Genomic DNA, 13,511 nt, shown 5'->3' on the forward strand with positions numbered 1-13,511 from the left:
GTATCTTTAATCTGTGCCTGAAAGGGCCTTTCACTTTTAAATGCAACATTTCTGAAAATACATACTAATACAGTAGGTTCTAGGAGCAAAGAGCTTCTCTGAGAGGGGTATTGTTTTTCTAGAGCACATGGCCTTCCTTTTTACTGTTTACCGTCATTACTTATGTTCTTGCCTGTTTGCATAAGTCAGTTCCAATTTATTGAGTTGTGCAGCCTAAATAATATCATAGACAGGAATGACGTCCATCTGATTTTGAAATTTGGAACCTGCTCAGTCTTAATATTTCTAGATACCATAGGTTTTAATACTACTACTAATAATAATAATAATAATGATACACAGTGTGAGTGTACTATTAGTTCAAAGCAGAGATGCGTTATGTTCTTTCTGTGTTCATATTGAGTGGACACAGGTCACTGCAGTTGCCATGAGATTCAAGTTAAATAACTCATTGCTTCCTATTGGCCAGGGCACTGTGAGTCACTGCATGCCCTTAAATGAGTTTTCAGTTTAAGTTTAAAAGAAAAAAAATAAATAAATCAGCCCTCACTTTAATGCTTTAGAGGGGTACTGTCCGCAGATTTCAGTTCTGTACCCAGCCAAAGTGACGTTTTACCTCCGGCATACTGAGGAATTGAAACAACTGATGCAAGTCCAGTTATGAACAGATGACAACCTGTTATGCACCAAACACTTCATTAAGAAAGCCAGTGAACAAGAACATGTTCCTCAAATGCATCACCTACTCCATACTCATCCAATTCCATTTCAGTCTTCACAAGATTGATCCCATAAACTGGAATTGAACAGGAATGGTAAAAGAACACACAGCTCAGATTTACAATGGCCGTTGTGCATTTTATCTGCAGTGTGGTGCTACCAAATGAAATTATAAACCATTCAGCCATAGAGACATTTGGAAACAAAGTATACTACTTACAAAAGTAAGTAGTTTAACTTTTCAAAATAAAAATCTTGAGGCTTCACTAAAAACATTCTAGCGTGTTTGCACAACATCACAAGACACTCGGGGTGTCGTTGCACATTGAGTTGCCAAATATAAGTGTGTAATTTGTATATGAAAAATTGAATTTCAATTGATTTGGAAGAAAGTTAACACAGTTGCAGGGCAGCTCGTCTTACCTTGTACAGAAGGTAAGGGCACAGAAATTCTGGACGAGTCAACCGCCAGCATCCTAAAACACATTCTTCTCTGGACTAACATCACTTACATTAAACCTGATCTTGACAAACTTGTAAAAATCCAATAAGGCCAGGTTCCCTGTTAAAAAGACAATTATTAGAGTATTAAACATGCATGCGTCGAGTGGTTTTTGGCCTAGTACTGTGCAAATTTTTTCTATTATGTACAATGTATTTATATGCTGAATATGATCCACAACAGATAAACCGGGGACCCAAAGCCAAATAGGTTAAAAAAAATAGCCTTCTAACAGAATGCAGTCCTGTTCCTTTAATTTTACCTTTTGCGTAAAAAGATGGTATCGGAATAGGCATTGTGTTATTATTGCTAAAGATAAACATTTTAGCTCATTTTTTAAATCTGACATGCATTTTGTTTTCTTTCTCTGTTTTCAGGTATGACATGACAGAAGATGGTTCACAGCAAAATGCACACGCCTAGCCCTCACGTGAAAAGCATAAATAGCACCTTTTTACCTGCTTTTATCATGAACTCTATAATAATTCACCTGACACATTACCAGCATCGTTTTTATAGCTTTATATTTAAGCCAATGTCCACATCATATAGGTGTTTGTTTTATTTTTTTAAGATGTCCACAATACATTTGTAAATGTATTTTAATGCCAGTTTTACTTTTATTTTTTTGTTTTATGATTATTTTACCCAACAGAGCAAACAAATGTGTGTCATATTACATTTTATGTCAATGTGTTTTTTGCCTTATTTTGTACATTACTCCTCCATTATATATAAATATGTTCATTGACATAACACTGTTAAGAAAAAGTGAAGGATGCAATGGGAGGAGGAGGATTCTTTATTTTTAACAGACAGCTGTTAAGCGTGGCGGTTGCCTTGTCAGTGCTTTAATTGCTAAGCACATACGTAGCACAGTACTGGCAGGTTTATTTTTTTGATTGAAAAGAAAATTTGCTGCTGGAGACAAAAGAATTTATTGTTGGTCCTTTTGGGTTTCCAGGCCAAGTCATAAACGCAAATGTGTGCATATTATTTACATTTTGTTTGTTTTAATGTACTTGATTTTTTTAATGAAAAACACTAATTGAATCTTTCTTAGATAAAGTCACTGATAATTTGGTCTTTTCTTACTGTTTCTAAGCCTTGAAGATTTGGTCCTTTTGGGTTCTAGTCAGACGCTAGCAACAAATAACTTAAAATGCAGTGCCGGCTTTTCTCAACACTCACAGCATGTCTTTTGCATTCCAGTTGCCGTCCAGATCCTAGAGTCGCCTAGCTATCAAATCGAAACGTTCAGACAAAGCAGCGAGCAGTCTGAACTAAAAACACCTGCTTTGATGAACTTTCCATGGATCTGCTCTCGAGGCAAGTGCACTCCACTTAATGTGAGGAGGCAGAACGACTCATTTTACAAGCTGGTCCTGTTCAGGAAATGACGTGTACTTGTGCCATTTAAAAGTTATTTTAAAGTTCATTTCAAAAACAACAGTTATGTCTATAGTTTTTTTTTTTTTTTAATCACAAGGGAAAAAAAAAATATATATATATATATATACTGTATAATATATATATGTATATATATATATATATATATATATATATATATATATATATATATATATATATAATACAGTATATATATATATATGTGATATATATATATATATATTATACAGTATATATATATATATATATATATATATATATATATATATATATATATATATATGTTTAATATCCCAGAAATCTGTGCAGTGTGCCAATCAATATTTACAAATCAATATTTAATATTTCAAAGTATTATTTAATTCACTTTAACAAACAGAAATCAGACTGGCACTGTAATTTGAGGTATTAATCTCAGAGTATTTTTTAAAATATGTGAGGAGAGATGGGAAGACTTTGGTTTTATTTTCCATGAATGTAACAAAAGGAATACTTTTTTGTATTTTACTTTTTTGTATCTTGCCATATTTATTTTTATACTGCTGAATTCCAAAATTTCAGTAGATTGCTATGCCGTATAAAACCCATGAGGACCATACAATAAACTTTTAGCTTCAAAATATCAGTTTTAATGTATGCTAAATACACCACACCTCCCTTCTGTATGTATCATGTGCCTTAATAAAAAAGTATGTAATGTAGGGATCATATATATTTAAAAAATCATCCCTCTTGGCATAAAGAAGTTTTTAACGTTTACCTGTCTTCTGTTGTTCTGTGCATCAATGTGAGTGCCTTTGGATTTGCATAAATATCCAGACTTCACAAATGACGAACCTTTGGCAGAATGCCGTTGGAAAATAAGGTGGAAATTTTTCCAAAACATTGCAAATGTCAGTAAAAGCAAATGGCTCAATCTGATTATAAAATAGATGACACCATTCCATGACTTATGTTAGAATGGAGGACTGCTGTATACAGGTGCTGGTCATAAAATTAGAATATCATGACAAAGTTGATTTATTTCAGTAATTCCATTCAAAAAGTGAAACTTGTATATTAGATTCATTCATTACACACAGACTGATGAATTTCAAATGTTTATTTCTTTTAATGTTGATGATTATAACTGACAACTAATGAAAGTCCCAAATTCAGTATCTCAGAAAATTAGAATATCAATTAAGACCAATGCAAAAAAAGGATTTTTAGAAATGTTGGCCAACTGAAAGGTATGAACATGAAAGTATGAGCATGTACAGCACTCAATATTTAGTTGGGGCTCCTTTGGCCTGGATTACTGCAGCAATGCGGCGTGGCATGGAGTCGATCAGTCTGTGGCACTGCTCAGGTGTTATGAGAGCCCATGTTGCTCTGATAGTGGCCTTCAGCTCTTCTGAATTGTTGGGTCTGGCGTATTGCATCTTCCTCTTCACAATACCCCATAGACTTTCTATGGGGTTAAGGTCAGGCGAGTTTGCTGGCCAATCAAGAACAGGGATACCATGGTCCTTAAACCAGGTACTGGTAGCTTTGGCACTGTGTGCAGGTGCCAGGTCCTGTTGGAAAATGAAATCTGCATCTCCATAAAGTTCGTCAGCAGCAGGAAGCATGAAGTGCTCTAAAACTTCCTGGTAGACGGCTACGTTGACCTTGGACCTCAGAAAACACAATGGACCAACACCAGCAGATGACATGGCACCCCAAACCATCACTGACTGTGGACACTTTACACTGGACCTCACGCAACGTGGATTCTGTGCCTCTCCTCTCTTCCTCCAGACTCTGGGATCTTGATTTCCAAAGGAAATGCAAAATTTACTTTCATAAGAGAACATAACTTTGGACCACTCAGCAGCAGTCCAAAGGCGAGATGCTTCTGACGCTGTCTCTTGTTCAAGAGTGGCTTGACATAAGGAATGCGACAGCTGAAACCCATGTCTTGCATACGTCTGTGTGTGGTGGTTCTTGAAGCACTGACTCCAGCTGCAGTCCACTCTTTGTGAATCTCCCCCACATTTTTGAATGGGTTTTGTTTCACAATCCTCTCCAGGGTGTGGTTATCCCTATTGCTTGTACACTTTTTTCTACCACATCTTGTCCTTCCCTTCGCCTCTCTATTAATGTGCTTGGACACAGAGCTCTGTGAATAGCCAGCCTCTTTAGCAATGACCTTTTGTGTCTTGCCCTCCTTGTGCAAGGTGTCAATGGTCGTCTTTTGGACAACTGTCAAGTCAGCAGTCTTCCCCATGATTGTATAGCCTACAGAACTCGACTGAGAGACCATTTAAAGGCTTTTGCAGGTGCTTTGAGTTAATTAGCTGATTAAAGTGTGGCACCAGTGTCTTCAATATTGAACCTTTTCACAATATTCTAATTTTCCGAGATACTGAATTTGGGACTTTTATTAGTTGTCAGTTATAATCATCAACATTAAAAGAAATAAACATTTGAAATACATCAGTCTGTGTGTAATGAATGAATCTAATATACAAGTTTCACTTTTTGAATGGAATTACTGAAATAAATCAACTTTGTCATGATATTCTAATTTTATGACCAGCACCTGTATACTGTATGCGGCTCTTGGACAAACGCCTGTTACTACAGGGACCAGATTCTTCCTGAAAGAACACGGGATGGTCCCTCTGGGGAAACAAGAGGGTTATTGGGGAGTGGGGAATGTGGGTACGGCAGTTTGACAATGCTGCATACAAACACTTTTACTCTGTTCATACACAGGGCAACTCTAAAGAAAGAAACCAAACAAATACAGCCTTCAAAACTACTTGTATAGTAAGTCAGCGTATTACCTGTGTACTTTAAACAACACCTTATTCACTGCTATATACAACCACTTTGACACTGGTGGAACATACGATATTCCAATTGAATTAAATTACCGATACAGCCACTCAGATCTTGTTTTATTTACAGTGAATGATATGTGAAGAGCCCCTTGCTTGCATAAATTGTATCTGGCCTATCTGGTGTACTTACGCTATTCAGCATCTTTCTGTTTTTTGGTATGCATACACTTATTAACATCTCTGCCTCCTCCTTGGGAAACGGATCATCTACCCCCATATGTTTGGCATATCAGTTTGCTGCTCTTTTTTTTTAGAAATTGAAATTCTCTCTTTGTTAAACAAACGTGCAGACACAGCAACAGATTAAGAGCGAGGCTAAAGCAAGCTGTCTCAGAACTAATCACTTTGATATCACACTTACGCAGTTCCCAGTTCATAAGTTTCGCTTCATAAGTGCAGAAAATCTGATTGGTCTGATATCGCATGTTTTGAAAAGAGTTGCTATGACTGCTGGTTTTTAGTGCTTTCAAGAATGAAAACTCAAAAGCGCCCTTTCTACCACAACTTGCATACTGCTCTGTCGGTGACCTGAATTATGTTTAAAATATGGGGCAAATAAGGATTAAAAAAAATTTGGACACCAAAATTGGGCAGCAAATACTGGACGTCTGGTAACCCTTTCTGTTACCTGTATGTGTTATAAAGTTAACTGTATCATTTCCTCTTTCAAAAAACAAGAAAATAAAAGTACAGTGCCATGTATCTGATTAAAGTGATGCAAAAACATAAAGCCAGTGATGTCCTTCTGTGTTTTCTGTCACACACATTAATAGCTGACTTCATAATTGCCACTTTTGATCTGATCTCATTTCTCTGAAAGCAGTGGATGTGCATCTCAGAAAACAATGCATTTGCTTACTTAGCTGGCTGTTTTATTGAAGGCAAACATCTAATGCAGGAGCATAAGTGCAACTGATTGTTTTTCTACACCTACACAAATGGCTGTTTAAAGGGGTTCCATATGGTTCAATTTGAATTTGTGGTGGGAGCTGGAATATTAGACTTATGCTTTTCGGGCTTGTTCCATTTCCACTAGTCTACACCGTTAACAGAAATAAAGCAACATGCTTCATGCTATCTAGCAAGACTCAGATTGATAAGATGCATGGTAGATTACCTCAGAAATGCAAGTTAAGCTACAATAAGCAGCTCAATGCTTAAAGAAGTATCTTCTTAAATATGTTGTGTAGTTTATGTTTGTTCTTTATTTCGCCTTATGCAATTTCTTGTATTAGGAATTTGTTAGTTTTCGCATACCCCTTGGGGTCAGAGCGCAGGGTCAGCCATTGTCCAGCACCCCTGGAGCAATTACAGGTTAAGGGCCCAGCAGAGTAGGATCTCTTTTGGCAGTGACGGGGATTCGAACTGGCAACCTTCTAAGGTGCATGACCAGGCAAGGGGTTGTCCAATCAAAATAGACTACCATTGGAAGCTTTGAAAGGCGTTTTTGGATCACAAACTGTACATTTGGCAATAAATTACAAGTAGTGAATAAATCCAGGGACTAAAAAGAGCACATGAAGTTTTGAGTCTCACTGTTTGGAACTGACAACCGATTCCTGTTTATCATCGAAGCTGACACTGGCAGGAGAGAAATTGAAAATGGGGTGAGGGTGACGTCACTGACTTTGTAAAGACCCTTTGAGGACTATTCAGGGATTAGAGATTAAGCGGACAATACATTATTGATGGTGTTTCCCCTTTAATGCTTCCCCAGGGTAACCTTGTACATAGTCCCCATAATAAACTTATCATGCTCCCATGTGTGACAACTAAAGTAACAAGAAGTGTACAGTTTGAGCTTCCCTGAGTCCTACTTGAAATATTGAACAATAACTACACAATTCTTTAGTGGTCTGGTTGAACGTTCTGTGATACCGAAAAAAATGAAATGGAACGTTACAGCCTAAATGTAAAGAGTTATGGTTGATGTATTCTAAAACTGAAGAATCACAATTGAATAAGTATCCTCGTCCCTTAAAAATTCTTTCAATAAAAAAAAATTTGCTTTTTAATGTATGGATTGCTTAAAAATGAAGCTCTGACAAAGAAATAAAAATGAAAAGTTCAGTGGTGTGTCAGCTTTCCAGGGGTGCTACAACATTGTAATATTTTTACCATGCTGAAAGTGGCTCCATGTTCCTTGACATTCAAAAGGTCAGGGCCTGCAGATCGCTAGATTCTGCTTCCAGTGCCCTGAGCCGCATCGTTGGACTTGGTATTCCAACACTGGTGGTGCAGTGAAGGAGATCGATGCCCGGTTTGTGAATTCTGACCACAGACTTGTTGCTACTCTGCTAAGGTCCAGTAGGTTACCACCTACTAGGAAAATGAGGCTGGACCTGGCTAGGCTCCAATGTCAGGCTGTTTCTGACGAGTTTGCATGCAACTTCTGTGAGGAACTTACAGACTTGGGTGCAACTGCCTATCCTAATGTGATGTGGGAGACCTTCGGTGACAAGACCCTGAAGGTTGCTGAGGGTTGTGTTGGTGTTGCCGGTGTTCCCAGAAGGAGGTGTATCATCTTGCAGGGCATTCTGGATATCACTGAGGGATGTCGCAGCACACAGCTTAATGGCAGCTCAGGTCTGTACCGCGAACTGAGAAGGACAGCTGGGAGGGGCTCTGAGGGCAGATAAGGTGGCGTTTGTTAGAGGAATCTGTGAGCAAGTGACACGCCATCTGTGGTCTAGTGACCCATGTCATGCTTACAGAGGAACAGAGCATTACACACATCCGAATCTGTTCCTCAAAGAGTTGCAGTCAGGGCAGCTGATGGAACTGTCCTTACGGATAACACTTTATTGTGACCTGCTGGGATGGCTACTTTGAGCAGCTTTTTGAAGCTGATCTTCCAGCTAGGATGATGGATATCTCTGGGTCCACGGTTCTTAAGGCTGATCTTTCAATTTGCTGTGAACCATCCAGTCTCACTAAGATTGCACAGGTGGTGAACCAGCTGAAGGGAGGAAAGACTGCAGGGATCTGTGGTATCTAGGAACTTCTCCAGGCTGGTGGTAAGCCTCTCCTCCTGGCAATGCAAGCAATCTTTGCTTCCATTTGGGAGACGGGGCGTCATCCCAACTTACTGGAAAACGGGACTTGTCGTCCCTATCTGGAAAGGGAAGGGTGATCGCCTGGATTGCAGCAACTTCATGGGGATAACACTACTCTCGGTGCCAGGTAAGGTCCTTGCTAAGGTCACCCTCAACAGATTCATGCTTACTTGCTCACCTACCAGCGACCGGAGAAGTCTGGTTTTATGTCTAAGAAGTCTACCATCAACTGTGTCCTGGCACTGAGGGTTCTCATGGAGCACAAACATGAATATCGGCAGAGTTTCTTTGCAGCCTTTGTTGATTTTCATAAAGCGTTCGACTCCTGCCCTGACATTGTGAGACTTTGCGGGATCTCCTCAAGGTTGCCAGATATCATGGCCAGCCTGTACACTGGTACTGTGAGTGCTGTGCAGAGTGGAGGCAGAACCTCTGCATTTTTTCCAGTTGATTCTGGGGTTCATTAGGGGTGTGTTCTTGCTCCTAATCTGTTCAATGCTTGTATGGACTGGGAGTTTGGCAAGGTCATGGGTCCAGGAACTGTTTGGCATCTGTTGGTGAAGAAAGATTCACTGATCTTGACTTTGCTGATGATGCTGTGATCTTTGCGGAGCAATGGAGGCTCCGATTGGGGCTCTCGAGAGACTGAGCGAGGAGTCTGAGTGTCTGGGTTTGTGAGTGTCCTGGATAAAAACCAACATCCAGGCCTTTAATGACCTCTTGGGCACAGCCATCAGCAGTGTGTCTGTCTGCGAGGATAATGTCGACCTTGTTGAGAGGTTTACTTACCTCAGCAGTGACATTCATGAAGTCACTTCCTATGAAGTCAGTAGATGGATTGGGAGACCACAGGGAGTCATGATGTTACTGGAAATGAGTGTGTGGCACTCCCGATATCTGTGCAAATGGACGATGGTCCAGGTCTTTAAAGTCCGGGTGCTTCCTGTCTTGCTATATGGTGGTGAAACATGGATGCTATCCAGTGACCTGAGATGAAAACTGGACTCCTTCGGTACTGTGTGTCTTCTGAGAATCCTTGGGTACCGCTGGTTTGACTTTGTGTCAAATGAGCAGTTGCTCATGGAGTCCCAAGTGAGGCACATTACCTGCATTGTGAGGGAGCATTAGTCATGGCACTTACGGCCATGTGGCACGTTTCCCCGAGGGTGATCCAGCTCGTAAGATCCTCATTGTTGGGGACCCGAGTGGCTGGACCAGGCCAAGGAGATGCCCACGTAACACCTGGCTGAGGCAGATAGATGGTCATTTCCGGAGGATGGGACTGGACCGTGTGTCTGCCCGGGGGGGATGCCACCCAGGGTCCCGAGCTGTTTTGTTTTGTGGTGGGTGCAGCAGTTCATGCTTCCCAACCTGGAAGGAGGAAAGTAACAAACATCTTTTCAGAAACTTTGATTTCTCACATTCTCTGTCATGTAACCAATTGCAAAGAAGAGACTTTCCGTTTGGCAAGGGAAGCTGCCACCCTATAGCCAGGTAAAGGCTGTGATCTGCTTGTTCAAACTTGTTGAGCCTGCAGTATGCCACTAACCAAGTTTCTTTTTCTTTTTTTTTTTTTTTGCACTATCGGGGGCACCATCCGGTGTCGTCTGGTGTGGGGGCATCAACTAAACTTCAGAATGAATTATAGAAAATGGGGTTCCACTGTACAAATAAGGCAGTTGTGCCCAATTTGGTGGACATACATTCAATGATGTGATTTTGTTGTTCTGTACAAATGCTAGCATGAGCACTCAGTGCTGCCCGGGGTGGGGCACTGAATGAGGCCATGTCCACACTACTCCATTTTGATTTAAAAAAACAAAAACTGAGTTTTTAATAAAAACAATCTCTGTCCACACTGGAGTTTTCACATCATTTACAAAAGTATCCATTTCCATACTGAAACGCCTTAAAAATGTACATGACATAGACCTTCGCATATAGTGGACATACAGACGCTTCAGCAGCAAACTCTGAGAAAGGACTGTGCAGTGAAAACCTTTGCCCCATGCAGCTCTGTGTGTGCTTGCTGTCTGGGTGTGTGTGCCCTGCAGTGGGCTGGCACCCTGCCTGGGGTTTGTTCCTGCCTTGCTCCCTGTACTGGCAGGGATTGGCTCCAGCAGACCCCCGTGACCCTGTAGTTAGGTTATAGCGGGTTGGACAATGACTGATTGACTGACTTTCAAAAGTGTCAGCATGCGTATAACTCTGATGGCACGTTCACAGCATAGAAAGAAAATTTTTTTAAGGAGCCACAGCAAACTGTCCCGTGATACATTCTTGAGCTGTGATAATAAAAATTAAAGTAATGCGTACCTGCGTGTGTCTATTTCTTTACTTTACTGCATTGTACTTTTGTGCCCCTCTCTGTCCTGTAATATTGTGAGCTTAGCTTCATTTAAACCCAGTTTGTTAAGCGACTTGTTATTAATTTTGCAGCTGAAAGTGTCCCTCCTTATTGAATGACAACAGGATTTATCACGAGACTGTAGTGACCAGTTAATTATTAGCCTTTTGCTCATGTAAGCAGCATTCAATTTGTGCAACTCTTCTATGCCCGCTCTGTCGGGAGTACATTTTTCCTCCATAAAGGGTGACCAGTCGGGGAATGAGACGTTGTAATGAGCAGGACTCAATCAAGAAAGGGCCATCTAATAAATATGAACCAAACAGAGCCCGATAGGGCCAGCGTTTACAAAACTCTTTGGTTTTTCTCCATCCACCGTGAAGTGCTGCACCTTTGTTTTCTGAAGTCTATGGCTCTTGGGAGCGTGTTTGGAAGTGTTTGCTTTCGGCACTAAAAACCCTGGAGTGGTGTGGACAAAAGGCACAAATGTAGACAAATGTCTGTGTTTTTAATTGAAAACATATTAGTGTGGGCAAGGCCTCTATTGACACAATTTTGGAGAAAAAAAATAACATTTACATTTATTTGGTTGGCAGATGCTTTTATTCAAAGCAACTTACAAAAGAAGTAACATAATCAAGTAACATTAGGCTTGGGCCTGTTTGTTCAGCAAGTGCAGTAAGCCAGGTAACAAAAGTTTATTGCCACAACTTAATCTAACAAATTGACCAACAGTATAAAATAGCAGTTTTGTTTTTTTTTCTTCTATTGGACAGATATTCACAGAACAGGTGGGTTTTCAATGTGCTTTTTGAATACATTGAGGGAATCAGCAGTTCAGATGGAGGTGAGCCGCTTGTTCCACCAACTAGGAGCTACACAGGAGAAGAGCCTGGACTGAGACTTGATACAATGCAGAGGCAGCATCACCAGACATTGTTCCCTAGCATACTGCCTTCCCTGTAGAAAAGGGGAATCTGTTCAGATTTTGTCAGGGATAGTGTTACCTGGCCCAGGTTCCCCTACAAGCCACTGTTGCTTACAGGGTGTAGCCACAGCACTGTGGTGCAAAAACATAAAAGAAGCAGGCAGCAGTCAGGAATCTCTCCCCATACTTCATTCTGATTTACCCAGAGGTATATAACTGCGTCCTTCTCTGCCTACATCAAATGATGATTAATCAAGCAACAGTGTAAATACGTTTTCTTTGATTAAACAATAGCATTGCTGTTAGCTATCAAGAAGTACATATACCATTGTATGCTGATTAGAAACCAATGTCCCCAGAATGCGTTAATTTTCAAAGGAAGCAGGTGATTCTGTATCACAATATTGTATATTGACGAGATACCAATCAAAGCAGTCTGATCTTCAAAGTTGCTGATTCTTTTGCAAGACGGGTAAATAACTATGTCCTGTACATAGCCATCAACAAAAACCTGTAATAGAATTATTCGGGAAATTTGCCTTTTCACTTATCCCAATCTCAAATAAAGGGTACCTATTGCCCCTTCATCTCTTGGCTTTTATGGTACATTTATTATTTACCTGTGTTTTCCCTAAAAGCAACACTCAGAAATGTCCTTTTTCAAAAAAAAAACAAAACGCCAGTTTATAGCCCATTACAAAAGGTTCAACAATGTGGAGTTGCATACAGACAAACACACACACAAACATACAATTAGCTTTATAAATCTGAAGGGGTGCAAATGTATAGACTGTAATTATCAATAACTATAACTATGAGTCATTTGATACAAAAGAATTTTAAAAAAAAATATATACTGTATATTTGGCATGAGGAATAAAATTATATTGCTACAGACCCTTACATTTTTGCAGCAACAGGGCAATAAGTGGAGAACAAACAGCACATGTTCCTAAAACCCATAGCAATCGCCATGTACTGCTTGCACAGGGTGACAGCAGTTTTGGGAAAGAGAATGGAAGTTTAAATAAACAATAATTGGGACATACACTATAGCCAGTGTTGTAGTAAGTCATAAGCCAAAAAACAAACACTTTACCAGATCAAAAAAAAAAAACCGCAAAACATAATTTGTAGCTAGAGAGCAGATAAAGCTGTTGTAAACAGTAACTAAGAAACTAACAGTAAGAAAAGTAAAGATTATTCATTTTTAATATCCAAAAAAATTCAGGAGTGCAAGTGTCACAAAAGCTATGCAGGCAACAGAAGAACCAGCCGATAAACCGGAGCTGTGACCAAAGTAAAACTTGGAGCTAGCTCAAAAAGTACCTAGTTCTAAGCTCAAAACCAACTCAAAGTCAGAAGGAAAAAAGGTCTGTGACGTTTTTAAACATATGAACGCACTTTTTGAACTTCTTTTGAAATATCCGCAATCTTGGATAAGGAGGTCACCCTGGGGGCTGACCTTTATACCCTGTGACCTCAGTGTCACTCAGCACATGGCAACTACTTGGTAATAGTAAAAAAAAAAAAGGTAACTCCCACACCAAAGCAAAATGGCACCCTGGGAGAATGCAAATAAATATTAAGTATTTTCAAAAGGCATATAAAAGTAAACTATTGTCAGAATGGGCTTAAGCGTCCTAAAATGTATAAAGAAAAGTAATTTTTAAGAACT

General features: G+C 39.8%; 1 protein-coding gene across 3 annotated transcripts in view; it reads left to right on the forward strand.

Annotated features, from left to right (window-relative positions):
- esyt2b (extended synaptotagmin-like protein 2b) overlaps positions 1-2,306 on the forward strand; it is a 256,271-nt gene extending 253,965 nt beyond the window's left edge. For all 3 annotated transcript variants that reach the window (XM_051929061.1, XM_028804139.2, XM_028804140.2), the window contains one exon: positions 1,600-2,306. In XM_051929061.1, the coding sequence (XP_051785021.1) occupies positions 1,600-1,645 (46 nt within the window). In that variant the 3' untranslated portion in view covers positions 1,646-2,306. The remainder of the gene's footprint in view (positions 1-1,599) is intronic.
- Positions 2,307-13,511: the final 11,205 nt, after the last annotated feature.

This window comes from Erpetoichthys calabaricus, chromosome 6 (assembly GCF_900747795.2).
Source record: "Erpetoichthys calabaricus chromosome 6, fErpCal1.3, whole genome shotgun sequence".
NCBI lineage: Eukaryota > Metazoa > Chordata > Cladistia > Polypteriformes > Polypteridae > Erpetoichthys > Erpetoichthys calabaricus.